General features: G+C 34.8%; 1 protein-coding gene across 1 annotated transcript in view; it reads right to left on the reverse strand.

The window, feature by feature from the left end:
- Positions 1-5,946: 5,946 nt before the first annotated feature.
- MND1 (meiotic nuclear divisions 1) overlaps positions 5,947-16,827 on the reverse strand; it is a 46,864-nt gene continuing 35,983 nt past the window's right edge. Inside the window, exons 7-8 of the mRNA XM_019722334.3 lie at positions 10,908-10,952; positions 5,947-6,189 (exon numbers count right to left, since the gene is read on the reverse strand). Coding sequence (XP_019577893.1) covers positions 6,083-6,189; positions 10,908-10,952 — 152 coding nt within the window. The 3' untranslated portion in view covers positions 5,947-6,082. The remainder of the gene's footprint in view (positions 6,190-10,907; positions 10,953-16,827) is intronic.

Raw genomic sequence — 16,827 nt, forward strand, 5'->3', positions numbered from 1 at the left:
CACTTCAATCACTGTAGATACAAACTGATTTTATTAGGGTACTTAAAGACAAAATATTCCTCCCAGTTGACCTAAGAATCAAATCAAATCTGCTTGGATGGAAACTTGCTAAGAAAGTTAAACTCAGTCAGGTGTGGGTCCCCAGAGCTCACATAACACAGAAAACACATGTAAGCAAGAAGTACGTTTACTTAAACACGATAACAACCACAACTGGACAGAAAAAAATTACACATCTGTTCAACTGAAATGTGTAAAAAGTTCCCATAGTTACTTTTCAAAATGTTATGAGAAACATGATGCCTTCCAAGTTCGAGCTTGCAAAATAACTCACCCTTTCTGTAGCAGATCCAGTCTCCAGATTGGTAAGGTGTATTTTACAGAGGTTTCTCAAAAAGCATTTGGGCTTTAACTTTTGAAAGCCAATCTTTAACCTAAAGAAAATTGAACATATTAATTATAACTTTTCTTTTTCATTAATTCCAGCTAAAAGGCAGTATTTTTTAAAAATCTGTTTTTGACAATAGATTCCCAGTCTATTTTATACAAATCTTTTTTATTTTGCCCTGGTGTATGTCTTGTCTTTTCAGTTTTCTAACAGTCTGTCACAGAGCACAAGGTCTTAATTTTGATGAGGTCCAATTTATTCATTTTATTCCCTTACGTCTTGAGTTTTTCCTGTGTATTTTTTTTTAAGACTTTATTGGGGAAGGGGAATAGGACTTTATTGGGGAACAGTGTGTACTTCCAGGCCTTTTCTCCAAGTCAAGTTGTTGTCCTTTCTATCCTAGTTGTAGAGGGTGCCATTCAGCTTCAAGTTGTTGTCCTTTCGGTCTTAGTTGTGGAGGGCGCAGCTCAGCTCCAGGTCCAGTTGCTGTTGCTAGTTGCAGGGGGCACAGCCCACCATGCCTTGCGGGAGTCGAACCGGCAACCTTGTGGTTGAGAGGACGCACTCCAACCAACTGAGCCATCCAGGAGGCAGCTCAGCCCAAGGTGCCCTGTTCAATCTTAGTTGCAGGGGGCGGAGCCCACCATCCCTTGCAGGAGTTGAGGAATTGAACTGGCAACCTTGTGGTTGAGAGCCCACTGGCCCATGTGGGAATTGAACCGGCAGCCTTCGGAGTTAGGAGCATGGAGTTCTAACTGCCTGAGCCACTGGGCCGGCCTTATACAAATCTTTTTAACTAAAGATTACTTAGAGTTCATGGAAAAAACTATTTAAAAAGTTCTTAAAGCCATTATGCTTCCTCTTTTTTTCTATAAAAATCAACTCTGTCTTAAACTTCTCATACACTGTTTAGAGGATCAGTTCTTTTTTGAATAGGACTCTTTTTGTGATCAAGGAATTCATCCTCAGAACTCCCACAAATGTGCAAACAGATATATTTGGAAATATTCTTTGAAAATATTATCTGAAATAGCATGAAACTGAAAACAAACCAAATGAACATCAATCTTAGTACATCTTTACGAAGAAATACTACATAGGAAGTAAAACAAACTTTTTGAACAAACTTTTAGAACTTTTAAATGAAAAACAAAATAGTGTTGATCTACATGTACAGAATGATCTAATTTTTGTTTTTGTTCTTGTTTGAAATTATCGTTGAGTATCTTTGGAGACCAGATAGTCCCAATATTATATAAATTGTTTCAGAGCAAATGAAGGAAAACTTCCAATTTTTTTTAAAGAAGCGAGTATAATATTGATACCCAAATCTATAAAGACAGCACAGAGAAAAAATTATAGACCAGCATTACTTGTGAATATTGATGCAAAAATTCTAAATAAAATGTCATCAAATAGATGTTTATATCACATTAAGAATTCACCATGACCAAGTAGGTCTATGCCAGAAATGTATGGATGGCTGAGTATTAGAAAATATATTAATCATGCACCTTATTAGTAGATTTAAGGAGAAATCATATGCTTATCTCCATAGACGGGGGGAAAGCCTTTGACAAATTCACCCATTCCTTATACAAATACTTGAGAAAATACAACTAGATGAATACTTCCTTACCATTATAAATTATATATTATAAAAGGCCAGCATTTTACTTTATGCAGAAGTACTAAAGGCATTCTTAAGGTCAGATACAAATCGATGATGTCTCTATCTCCACTAGTTTTATAACTGGTATTAACCAATGCAATTAGATAAAAACAATTAAGAACATAAGAACTAGAAAATAATTAAGACATCCCTTGTTCTTGAACAGGATGTTTCATCATCATCAAGCCATCAGTTCTCCCTATGTTAATTTAGAAATTTAATACTATCTCATTTTAAAAAATAGTTTTGTTTTTTTTAGGTTTTTTTTAAGGAATTTGAAAAGTTGAAAATAAAGTTTGATTTCAAGTCAGTTTGTCAGCTTGGAACAACAGTGGGACTTACAGAAGGAATCTATATGCTGGCACTCCTCTAAGAAATGAACCCCCTATCATTGAGCCAGCCCTACTCACCTCTAGCTGATTTGCTGCCCTGTGAAAAGAGGACTTCTGCTTGATAAATCATCTGGTTTCCAAAAGCTGCTGGAAATCTCAATTTGCATGTGACATTTTACAGATGAATATGCTGCAACAAATTTAAATAAAAAATAAAATAGTTTGGGCAAAATAAAATACACCTTGTAGATCAGAACCAGGCCACAGGCTGTCAGTTTTTGATCTTTTGGAGGTTGACAAACTTTTTCTACAAAGGGTCAGATAGAACTATTTCAGGCTTTGCAGGCCACATACAGCCAACGTTACAATATTCCTGTCTATTTTTACATCATTAGAAAAAAAGTAAAGACATTCTTAGTTCAAGGGCTGTAAAAAACAGGCCCTGGATTTGGCTCTCAGGGGGTAGTTTGCCAATCTGGGTAAACAGAAATTAGCCTTCAGATTCAACAAGTACTTCCAGAGACAGCCATGTTACCTGACCTCTATCTATCACAAATAACTTTTTTTTTTTAAAATTAAGCTTGGTTAAGTACAATATACATAAATTCAGTAGCAGTTGGCCATTTCATAATGCAGTATGTTTTCTTCCTGTTATATATTCAGGAAGCATATCCTGAAAGGGAGTTTATGCATAATTTTAAGTTACTTTCCCACCATCTGTCACATTTTAACTGCTTTTATCAAATGGTGCCATATTAGCTGAAAAATGTTTTCTATTTTACTCCAATCATGTTTTCAAAAGATAGTATTATTAGGTTTATGATTTAGACTGTTTTGCTCAAGAATTATTAGGGTGGTTCTTGCTTCTTGGCTGACAGATATACTTATTTCCTTTTCTAATCCCTTGAAGAGAATCGTGTTTGATAAAGTTAAGGACAACAGCATCTATTTCTGAGACAAGCCGAGAACTTTATGATCCCAGTAGACTAATGATGTGGCAAACATCAGAGGAAAAGTCATTCCAATTCATTCTTATGAATTGCTTTGGTCCTGGCCCAACCTCACAAGGGACATTTCAGTGATTTATCTGACCCTGCACAACGGTGAAACTTACTAGGAGACTAAAATCTCTTTCCTAGAATCACCTAAAAACAGGATAGTGAGATTTTAAAAATAACTACATGTGAACGTTGATAAGATGGGTATCAGCTCTCCAAATACCTTTTAAACTTCACAGTTCATTGAAAAGATACTGAAAGCATCAATTACAACATTTACTGAATCAAATTTGATCCTGGATCACTAGTAATTTGATTCTAGGTCTATCCAAGCTGTCCACAGTCTTCAGATCACTAACAAAACCAGCCCAGGACTAAGGATTACCTACCGTGTTTCCCCGAAAATAAGACCTAGCTGGACCATCAGCTCTAATGCGTCTTTTGGAGCAAATATTAATATAAGACTCGGTCTTACAGTAAAATAAGACCGGGTTTTATATATAAGACCGGGTCTTACAGTAAAATAAGACCGGGTCTTATATTAATTTTTGCTCCAAAAGACACATTAGAGTGGATGGTCTGGCTAGGTCTTATTTTTGGGGAAATATGGTAAGTAGCGTTTGGTTGGACCAATGCCCCTGGGCTTCTTGATCAGTATTTCTAATTTCAGGAAACAGCAAACTCAAAAGCAACTCTTAAAGATTAAGAACAGTGATGCACTGGACTAGGCAAGCCAACGAACTGCTAAGCAACGGAGCGAGCCAGCTGTTAAACACAGCTATCAATAAAGATGAAATTACATGAACTATGATGATATAATATTAGAAACAATGGTACTAAAACTAAAAACTCATCACTTTCTAATTATTTTACATTTTACCATTACCTATGCTCTTGAGACTATTTATATGTGATGTATCTGCATGGTAGAAAAATATGTACTCGTATAATGGTGTGCTCCTGAGCATCTTTTCCCCACTCTGCATTGTCATCACATTGATAATCTGAAATGGGCTATGCTGGGAGCATTTACACCACACACATGGACAAATCCTACTGTAAATCATGCCCTGTCCCTATTTAAAGAGTCAGTTTAGTTAAACATTTACCAGAACACTACTCGCTTAGGAGGGTACCGCAGCCTCTGTATAGCTCATATATAGACTGCCATTTCAATCATTCTCATGCTAACCCCATAAAAATAGACTCAATTAAAAAAAAAGTTGCCTTAATAGTTATACGATAGAATCTTGTAAGGATCATTAGAAATGGTTTCCTGGGGTAGCGGGTTAGCTCAATTGGTTTGAGTGCAGTGCTCTTAACAACAAGGTTGTCGGTTTGATACCTCCTGGGCCACTGTGCTGTGCCCTCCACAACTAGACTGAAACAACTACTTGACTTGGAACTGATGATGGGTCCTGGAAAAACACACTTAAATAAATAAAAGTTTAAAAAAAAAAGAAATCGTTTCCTTTTTGAACATACATATCTTCTTTCTGAACAAGGAAGCATCTTTTCTAATGAATAGCAAACTAGGTCTGAGAAATTTTGGAATTCTAACAATTAATGTTTTAGGGAAAGGCTTCTGACTGGTTATTTTTATTTTTTGTCCTTTGTCTCTTACATCAAATACTTTCTCCTGGGAGAAGAGTTGGTGCCCTAAGGCAACATAAACTGGCCTCAAGAACAAACAAGGATGGACCAATTTGCTCCCACCCACCTTCAGGAAGTGATTAAGTAGGCCTGGAGCAACTCCAAGCAATACAAAGGCCAGATTCACTAACAAATGGCGTGGATGTCATTTGGGTCACTTCAGACATATGGAGTATCTCCTTCAAGTTACTGAAAAGAATATCAAAATTGGACAGTGGGAAAAAAAACGGCATGTGTATAAAAGGACATTATACACTAGTTTTTATTTTTTTGTCTTAGCCTGCCTGCAAATACTCTAAATGCCTAAGCTGAACTGGAAAAAGATATATACACAGGACATGTTATTTTTAACCCACTTTTCAGGTGAAAAAAAAACCCCCAAATCTTGCTGGTGATGTGTGCTATACTGACACCACTATATAAAGGACATAAACCAGGACAAAGGGCCACATGCTTGTTCTTTATAGTAGAAAGGCATCAAAAATTCAAAAGAAAGCAGTTTTCATGTCTGAGCAATTAATACCCAACTCTAAATTTGAGGAACAGCAACTTTCTGGATTTTTTCTGTGCGAAATTTGCAAAGATGATACGGTATACTGAGAATTAATCATACACATTTTCTACTAAAATGATAAATAGTAAAGCAGCCATTAGGGTTTTAAAGGTTATTTCCCAGCCTGTGCGAGTGTATGTGTATAATGGAGCCGTCAAAGGTACTCTTAGTTCTTAACATTTAATATTTGAATGGAACTGAAAAACGTAATCATGATCGCTCTGATTTCTAAAAAGTTATTCATAAACCTAACTTAGGTGGATGGCTTTACTTGCACTACCCTACTTGGATGAGCAATGTAGAAATATGGATATCCTGCTTTCAAACAATCAAAAAGAGTGAAAAACATCTACACCTTTTACTTTATTTAAAATTGATAAAATGATAATCAGTTACAGGTAAATGACAACTTAGTACAATTGGTTCCATAATATAAAAAATTTACATATTCACAAGCACGTAGATCCTTTACCAACATCAAATATTTTAGTCTATGTAGTCAAAATCTTCTGGAATTCCAAAACTTTTATCAATTTTATTTTCTTCAAACCCAAATTTTCTTTTGGCCCAAGATTTTATTGCAAATACGTTATCTATAAAGAAAATGAGAAATATTTTTGAGAATTCAAAACACAATCATAAAACATTTCAAGTAGAATTATATCTGTTGCTTTTACTTCTATTACTTTCAGAAGTATCAAAATAAGGAGTTTTCTGTAATTTCAAGAGTAATGGCAATTAATTTAAGAAGAAAACATTTAATGTGTATTTTGAATAAACAGATCTCATATTTAAAAATTCAATAAATTAGCTGCCACTAAAGAATATGTGACTTAAGAATAATCCAAAGACAGGCAAACGCTAATGGGTGCCTCGTGCCCATTTCCACAGCAGAGGCCAGGACCCTGTTACCTCAGGAATTCGAGTTGCTCCTGTTCCCAAAGGGAGCACAGTGTCTCCAGACCCTCTTTCCTCCCTGACAGAGTAATGGCTTCCAGACAATCAGGTCAGCGTGAGGGAGACACGGTGAGGAGGGAAAGGGTTCCTTTCTAAAGACTAAGATAGGAATAACAGTACCTTCAGTGTCCTCTAGGGGGAATTTAAAATGCATTTTACCACTGAAAAATATCTTCTTAAAAGAATTTATCCCAAGGAAATAAAACAAACTGTGTACAAAGATATATGGACGGATCTTCATCCCAGTATAGAAAATAAAAGCAATCTAAATGTCTGATCACCTGCGAGGGTGTGTACGCACAGGTGTGACGGATGCAGCTAATCCCCACGTGCTTCGTGGTTGCACGGGAACAGGGTGGACGGGAATAACGGTGTGTTTTCTTTCTTTCTTTTTTTTTTTTTTTTTTGGTGTGTTTTCTTGTTTTAACTTGACACATTTTCTTTAATGAACTTATACTATCTTTACAACGAACACGTATTATAAATACAGAAAAATAATGGTACAAATGCTCTGGTTCAGAGTATTCTATAAATGTTAAGCACTGTATTAGTAGTGATTATGAAGTAAAAGGGTTAAAATAGGTTCTTTTGGAGTGTTAAGTGCCGAAGTGTGTCACCTCCCCCAAATTCATAGGTTGCAGTCCTAACTGCCAGATTTGGAAACTGGATCTTTAAAGAGGTGATTAAGTTCAAATGACCCATTAGAGTGGGCCCCAATCCAATCTGACTGGAGTCCTTATAAGAAAGGGAACTGTGGATACACTGAGACTCCAGGGTCGTGAATAGGAAAGACCATGTGGGGACACAGGAGAAGAGGGCATCTACAAGCCAAAGAGAGAGAAGTCTCAAAAGAAACCAAACTTGCTGACATCTTGATTTTGAACTTCCAGCCTCCAGAACTGTGAGAAAATAAGTATCATTTGTTTAAGCCACCCAGTCTGAAGTACTTGGTTATGGTATCCTTAGCAAATTAGCATATGGAGTTTGATCACTTTTAAAAATATTGTTTTAAGAAATTTAATTCCAGGTATCAAATAATGAAATTGATTTCTAAGGTTAATACTAATACATCAAATACAATGTTAAAAAAAATCCTGTTATATAACTTTACTAACAATTGTCACCCAAATAAACTTTAATTAAAAAAAATATCCTCGATTTCTTTCAATTGAGACAGAATATCAATAGATATTAAATAAATCTTTAATTTTTAAAATACTCTAAAACAACTGTTTACTTTTCATAAGGACCTACGCAAGAATATTAAATACTACTACCATGAGGTGATCCAGAATGATCTGTTTAGTTTTACCAGTGTCTGTACAACCCACCCATTCTTGTCAAGCATAACCAAACACTTATAGAGGGCCCACTGCTACCTAAGACAGGTATTAAGTGTATTACAGGTATTGCAGAACATGAAGAGCCTATGCCTTCAAGTTGCCACAAGAATAGAGAGAAAAATCAATTTACTACTAAACAATTCCCAAGTGATATGTATGTTAGAGAGAAAAGATCAAGTATTATGTGTACAGCTTTCAAAATAGACTCTAAGAGTACCGAAAGATTTCCAGGAAACAAAGAGAACAGATGCAAGTTTGAAAGTAGGAAGTTTGGAGAAATAAACTTCAACCCCGGATCAGGAGAGAAGATTATGAGGTACCACAGTAAGGCTGTAGCCTCTGCAGGAAGGAGTTCTGATTCACACAAAGGGGAAAACCATTTTATTATAAACCTTCTCTCATCAAAAACAAATAAAATAACAAATAAGAGCCTCTCCACAACAATGCTGAATGGACCAATTCAAAAAGACTCCACTCAACAAGTCCTTGGGATGCTGCATGTCTCCCTTCCAGACAATGTTACCCACAATCGTGATAGTTCGTTCATTCCCTGTCAAATAATTTTCCTATTCTGTGGAAATTTTTATAAATGGATAAAAAAATAATTTTTTGTTTTTGTTTTTTAAAGAAAGAGCCTTAACACTGGCAGAATTCCTGTTAATTAGTATGGTGGCCTACTCAAGATACAACACAGAGGAATAGGATGCGCGTATCATACGCATGAGTCTATGGTAGGACCTCACAATATCTATTGTCCACTCACTCATCAAAATGCCTGTCATACAGCCATACAAAGTCCACTATCTTAATTATTAAGCAAGGAGTTATATAATTTGTTAAATCACATTTAAAGTGTATTTACTGTTCCAAAACATTTAGTTGTGATATTTCTAGTTATATTTATACCCTGAGGTAATCTCTCATTCTATAAAACTGAAATACTGAATTGCTGAACAGTAAATATTCTCAATTCTAGATACATTTTAGGGGCTTTTTTAAGTAAAAAGAAACCAAACCTTAACTAATAATTACATAACAAGCTTCAGTTAGAATAATTACTGATGTTTTCTTTTTGTTTGTTTTGAAGACTGGGAGATTTTCTGAGGCATAATTTGTTTCAACTCCATTATCTTTTCATAATACTTTCATGTTGGAAGGAGCAAGTTGCAACCTCAAATGAAAATATGGTTCTTTACAGCTGTTTCTGCTGTTCTAAAAATATCTTCCTTCCTACACGATTTTAAAAGTTCCAAGTTTTTTCTCAGCTAATAACATGGGGGGAGAAAGTTGTTCAAAATTCTTTTAAATTATAATTTTGGAAGTTTATGATCAACTGGAAAACATGAAAGGATTTTTTTAAGAGGAGAAAGGGAAAAGGGGAGTATTTGTTTATTTGTTTGTCTAATGTTGTGTTAAAGGGCTTACCAACTGTCTTATTTAATCCTCCCAAAATGTGAGATAGTATACTATCCACACTGAGCAGATGAGGGAGCAGGTTCAGAGTGCAGTAAGTCACAGAGCAAATAAGAAGCACAACCTAGATTCCTTCCAAAGTCAAGTTCTCCCACCATATATACACAGGCTGCCTGCTGCTACTGTTTGCTGAGCACGATTGGGGGAAATTACATTGTGACCCTTGTCTTATCTTTAACCTAAAAATCCACTTGCTTTTTTCTCACTCAAAATTTTGTTGTTTCTCAAATCCATAGGATAGCACTGTATTTATTATTTATTTATACTTTATTGGAAACACAATTTCATTATTTTCTTTAATGTTAGTCTGGTGTTTTTATCCCACTCTGTTCTTATCACTAAAGTATTATATTATTTAGGAAGTAACTTTGTAATAAATAAGACTGCAATTTTATAGGAACCAAAGGCCCATAACATTGATTCTATCCATCTACTTAATTCTAAAATAGACAAGAGAAACTGATTCTAAAACTTTTCGTGAAATACAAAGGTTGGGACATGGAGTCAGGGAAACCTTGCTCAAATCTCTGTTTTCCAGTGACTAATCACCTTTGACTTAAGGCATTCACTTTAAGCTTTCTGATCTCTGTGTTAATGTAATCTTATCCATCCTCACCCACAGAAACAGAATGAGGATGAGTAATACGTGTGATCACATTATAAACTCTTACCAGGATGGAACAGTTCAATTATCATTATTTTATAATTAAATACTGGGGAAAAAAATCAGTGTAATTTTCAGACAGGTTTTAACAATACTAATTATACATGTATGCAATTCACAGCAATCATTATTTTTTTAACTTTCTTCTAAACTTTAAGATACATAGATAATGCCTTATTAATTCACATTTCTTAGAATCTCTCTGCTGTAGACCAGAGGGTATATCCACTGGCAAATGGATTAACGAGGCATTTATAGGAAGGCAGGCATACAGAAAAGACAGTATCATGTAATGGGTAAGATCTTGTACTCTGGAATGAGAAAAGCTGGATTCTAATTCCTGCTCCACTGCCTAGCACCTGTGTGACCCGGGGCTCATGGGGGCCTCAATTCCATCTCTAAAATTAGGGATAATAATCCTATCTACCTCACAGGATTGTTGTACAGATAAAATGAGAATGCATCATAGACACTTTTTACAATGCCTGGCTTATGGTCAGACCTCAACAAATGTTAGCTGTTATTATTAGCCAGAAGACAAATCTTTAGGATTCCATGAAACTCTTTAAGTTGTATGAAGGTTTAAGTGATCAGCCCAAGTGACTTATCTAGGAAAAGTTACACTAAAATTAAACTGGAAGCAATCACTGGTTTTTCAAAAAATCTTACACTTTACAAAATGACTCCTAATAAGATTTTTAAAAATAATTTTAAGTAACTAAAATGATTTAATATATAAAAACCTGCTTAACACATACATTTCCAGAAATGTCTTTTCTTGAACAAAACTAGGCACAAGAGCTTTTGCACTTCACATCATAATAAGTGTGGAAGAAGCTTAACTATAGTTCAGCAGTGCCATTGTAATACATACCAGTCCATCTGTTAGCAGCTTCTTTGGCTATTTTATTTGCTTGACCTGGAAGAAAAACATATCCATAACCATCTTTATCTGTCTATAAATCCTTTTTCGTATATGAACAAAGGTTATACAAATAAAATGGCTATGGAAAAAAGCTCAGTGACATGTTTTATCTCACAAACCTGCTTAACTTCCAATGGCAATTTTAGATGTTGTCATTATGTCATTAACAGAAAGTCCCAGTGAACAATTTCCCTTTTCTAAATGCCCATCATTACTGTGCTCCTCCTTTAAAGACAACGTGTAAATTTAACTGAGATGTATTGCTCAAACAATTTACAACACCAAGAGGATAAAATAATTTAAGTTTAATGGTAAGAATTTTAGTGCACGGATGTATACCAGATCACAATAAATGTGACTTTAAAACAATTTTCAATGGTCATATAGTGGCCCTGTAGGAGGATTTTTACTTTATATTTAATTATACACCTGGCTATTAAATATGTCTGCTTTGATATGTCTTTCAAGTTAATCTACACAGCATATAACAATGCCATGATCAACGGGGCATAAATATTATTTATAATGATGGCATTTATTGGAAGATAACTTATATAGCACAGAATTCACTATATGATAGTGTACAATCCAATGGTTTTAGTACATTCACATGGTTGTACAACCACCACCACAGAATTCCAGAACCTTCTCATCATCCAAAAGGAAATCCCGTACCCATTAGCAGTCACTCCACATTCTCCCTGCTCCCAGCCCCTAGACAGCACTTACCTACTTTCCATCCCTATAGATTTCTTTGTTCTGGACAGTTCATATAAATGAAACCATACAATATGTATCTGGCTTCTCTGACTTACCAGAATGTTTTCAATTTTCATCCATGTTGCAATATGTATCACTACTTCATTCCTTTTTATTGCCAAATAATATTCTATTGTGTGGATATACAACATTTTTGTCTAAGTATTCATCAGTTTTTGGATATTTGGGTTGTTTGTAATATGAATAGTTTAATAATTTTTGTGTGAACATGTTTTCAATTTGGGTAAACACCTAGAAGTGGAATTGCTGGCTCAAATGGTAATTCTACATATAACATTTTTGGGAACGAATAAATTATTTTTAAAAGTGGCTGCATATTTTAACAGTACCCCCACCCAGCAATCTAAGAGTTCCAATTTCTCCACATCCTCACCAACAACTATTTCCCATTCTTTTTTATTCTAGCCATCCCAATGGTGTGAAGTGGTATCTCATTGTGGTTTTGATTTGTACTTCCCTAATGACTTAAGATGTTGAACTTCCTTTCATATGCTTAATGGCTATTTGTATATTTTCCTTGGGAAAGAAAAAATGTCTATTCAAGTCCTTTGCCCATGTTTAAATTGGGTTTTTTTTTTTATTGTTGAGTTGCAAGATTTTAAAAATATATATATTTTGATGGACACCCAGGTTGCCTCTGTGTCTTGGCTATTTTAAGTGGAGTAAGTCAGACAGAGAAAGACAAATACCATATGATTTCACTTACACAAGAATCTAAAGAACAAAATAAACATACAAAACAGAAACGAACTCATAGATACAGAGAACATTTTGACGGTTGCCAGCTGGGAGGGCAGTGGGGATGACTGAAAAAGAGGACAGGATTAAGAAGTACAAATTGGTAGTAACAAAATAGTCATGGGGCTATAAAGTACAGCATAAGGAATATGGTCAATAGTATTGTAATATGTAGTATGGTATCGGGTGGGTACTAGATTTATCAGGGTGATCACATCGTAAGTTACATAAATGTCTAACACTATGTGGTACACCTGAAACTAATATAATATTGCATGTCAACTTGAACTGAAAAATAAAACAATTATTTAAAACATATATATACATACATATTTTGAATATTGGAGACTTGTCAGATATAGGATTTGCAAGTATTTGCTCCCATTCTGTGGGCTTTCCTTTCACTTTCTTGATAATGTACTTTGATACAAAAAAAAGTGGTAAATTTTGATGAAGTCAAATTTATCTCTATTTTCTTTGCTGGCTTGACCTTTCGGTGTCATATCCAAGAAACTGTTCCCTAATCCAAGGATACACCTATGTTTTGCCCTAAGCGTTTTATAGTTTTAGCTTCTACATTTAGGTCTTTGATCTGATTGAGTTAATTTTTTAACTATGGTATGAGGTAGAAGTCCAGGTTGATTCATTTGTATGTGGATGACCAGTTGTGCCCAGCACCATTAGATGAAAACGCGATTCATTCCTGATTAAATGGCACCCTTGTTGAAAACCGACTGGGCTGACTTCTGGACTCTCAATTCTATTGCATTAACCTCGATGTCTATTCTTATACAAGTACCACACTATCTAGATTACTGTAGCTTGGTAGTAAGTTTTGAAATTGGGAAATCTGAGCCTTCCAGCTTTGTTGTTCTTTTTCAAGATTCTTTTGGCTATTCTGGGTCCCTTGCATTTTCATATGAATTTTAGGATCAACGCATCAACTTCTTAAAAAAAAAAGTTGGAATTTCAATAGATTTTACATTGAGTCTGAAGATCAATTTGGGGAGTATTTCCACCTTAACAACATTAAGTCTTCTAATTCGAGATTTTAGGATGTCTTTCTATTTAAATAGGCCTTTAATTACATTCACTGTTTTGTAGTGTTAAGTATGTCTTGCCCTTCTTTGATTAATTTTATTCCTAGATATTTTATTGATTTTGCTATCATAATGGAATTTTTACTTAATTTCATTTTCAGAGTGTTCATTTTTAGTATATAAAATACATGTGATTTTTGTATATTGATTTTGTATCCTGCAACCTGCTGACCTCATTTACTAGCGCTAACAGATTTTTTGGGGCGTAGTTTGTTTAGGGCTATGTATCTAAGATCATGTCAGCTACAAATATAGTTTTACTTTTTCCTTTTCAACATAGATGCCATTTATTTCTCTTTCTTGCCTAAATGCCCTGGCTTGAACTTCCAATGTAATGATGAATAGAAGTGAGAGTGGACATTCTTTAGGAAAGCATACAGCCTTTCGCCATTCAATACGATGTTAGCTGTGGATTTTTTTGTAGATGTCATTTTATTAGATTGAGGAAGCTCACATCTATTCCTAGTTTGCTGAGTGTTTTTATCATGAAAGGGTGTTGGATTTTGTCAAATACTTCTTCTTTGTCTATTGAGACATCGTGTGGGGTTCTTCCACCTTTATTCTACAAATGTATTTGACTGATTTTTGTATGTTGAACCAATCTTGCATGTTTGGGATAAATGTCAGTTGATCAGGGTGTATAATCCTTTTCATATACCGCTGGATCTGATTTGCTAGTATTTTGTTGAAAATTCTTACATCTATATTCGTAAGCAATATTTACCTATAGTTTTCTCTTCTTATGATGTCTTTGTCTTGTTTTGGTATCAGGGTAATACTGACTTTAAAAAATGAGTTTTCTAATTTTTTTTTCTTTACAAGTATTAATTCTTCTTTAAATTGGTAGAGTTCTCCCAATTCTACAACCCCACTGTAGACTGGGCTTTTCATTGCAAGAAATGTTTTGATTTCTAATTCAATCTCTTTACATGGCATAGATCTATTTACATAGTCTATTTCTGCTTGAGACAATTTTGGTAGTTTGTATCTTTCTGGGAATTTGTAAATTTCATCTAGCTTATCAAATTTGTTGAAATACAAGTGCTCATACATTCCCTTATAATCCATTATTTTCTGTAAGGTTGATAATAATGTTCCCTGTTTCATTTCCAATTTTAATAATTTGAATCTTCCTTTTTTCTTGGTGAGCCTAGATAAAAGTTTGTCAATTTTGTTGATCTGCTTAAAGAATCAACTTTTGGTTTCTCTTGTTTTTCAATTCTCTATTACTCTTATTTCTTCTCTATTCATTATATTTACTTCCTTCTGCTTGCTCTTCTTTTTCTAGTTTCTTAAGGTAGAAGACTAGGTTATTAATTTGAGAGTTTTTGCTCTGTATTTTTTAACATAGGCATTAAAATGTTAATAAATTTCCCGCTGAGTCATGCCTTCATTACATTCCAATGAGTGTTGGGCCATTTTCAACACTCAGCTAGGCAATTTACAACTCTGCCTTAGCCTTCATTTCCTGCTTGCATGGGTATGAAGGTCAGCTAGAGGTGGGAGATGAGGACCTTCTCAGGTCTTTCCTGAGAGTGTGCACAGGCCTATGCATGCATGTAGCCTTCTAGATTTCCAGGAACATGTTGCTTTTCAAGGCATCTATGAACATCTCTTTCAGCCTTTCCTGTTAAGCTTTTCAGTTAGTCTACTGTTTGCCTTAACTGTTATTCATCACCTAAGATGGCTGCGAAGTTAAAACTCTTACCTGTAATTGTTTTACCCACATACTCCCCAGGGGAGAGGCTGTTAGCACTGGACATACTCCAAGCCAGGTCAAATAAAGACAACCCTTTCTATTGGTGGCTTTCAGAGAACCACCAGAGACATCAAATAATGACAATTATTTGGGAATGAGGATTTTAAAGAGATGCAGTTCCATTCTGCTCCCTGATACCAGGAATGCAGGGCTGTTATTTTTCAAGGCTGGTGAGTATGGGTTTATTAAAGGGCAAGTTAAAATACCACAAGTTAAAACACCACAAAACACCTATTGTTGCTGAGATTCAGCCATTTTTCTTGAATAGGCAAATCTTTGGTTTGTTTCTACAATTCTGGAAAAGGTGTGACAATTTTTGCCAGCTCTCATGGAAGGATAAATTTTCAGAGTCCTTACTCGACCATTTTTACTGCCATTCTGGCATTTATTTCTAAGAAAATTTCTTAAGTGTTTCTAAGATTTACTTTCAAGTATTTTTGTGGGAATTCAATTTTTACTATAATTTATTTGTTCTGTTCTCAAGTAATGGTCACAGCAGTTAAAATTAACATTTATTTTTTATAAATTATTGCTTTTACTGCTAACCTCTTGGATATTTGCAATTAATCTTGCTAATAATACTTGCTTAATGATATCAATAATTCAGCTGGCATAATGAAAAATAAATATTTCCTACAGGAATTGAGATATAGTTAAGAGATAATACATAGCCACGTCTACAAGAACATAAGGGTTATAGCTATTATCAGCAGAAAAACTGTTTAAAAATAAACCATGACAGAATTAAAGATAAGCTTAATTGTTGTAATCTGGGTGCTATACCCATGCTATTAAGAATCAAATCCTAATAAAAGCAACTTGTGAAATTCATAATGCTTTGATCAAGTATAATCTGCTCTGCAATAACACAATAGCCGAAATCTTATGAAATTCTTTATTACCAAAAAGCACATTTTAAAAACAATAATCTCATTGGGGAAAGGGGATTTGGGGGGAGTAGGGTTTAAAATCTGAAGAAGTTCTCTAGATTCAGTGATAAAGAGATCACTGCCATTTACTACTTATATATTTAAATTTCTTGAATCTGTGGGTTATAGTTTTCATCAAATTTGAAAAAAAAATTAGCCTTTTATTTCTGATATTTATTGAATCTGATAGTTGTTTCTTCAGATATTTTTCTGGCCTGGAAACCCTTCCTCCCCACCCAATATACACTCCTTTTGGGACTCCAATCTCACACATAGTAGGTCACTTGAAGTTGTCCTATGCTCCAGCTCTCTTTGAAAACCACCCTGGGGAATCACCTGAACTAGGGCCAACACGTGTCACCATCTAGGCTATGTGATGCATGTGCATGAGCTGTGCAGCGCAGAGACCTGTCTATAAAATTAAGTTTAACTTTCGGTTACACTAACTGAACTGCTTAAAGATTTTTAATTGTAAAGAATACTGTCAGGGATAGCTTAATTGTAATCCAACTATTCTCAGGTTAATTTAAAAGTGCCAAATATTTTCAGTTTCTCTCAAAGGC

The sequence above is a fragment of the Rhinolophus sinicus genome, chromosome 15 (assembly GCF_057876585.1).
Source record: "Rhinolophus sinicus isolate RSI-liver-muscle chromosome 15, RSI-T2T, whole genome shotgun sequence".
NCBI lineage: Eukaryota > Metazoa > Chordata > Mammalia > Chiroptera > Rhinolophidae > Rhinolophus > Rhinolophus sinicus.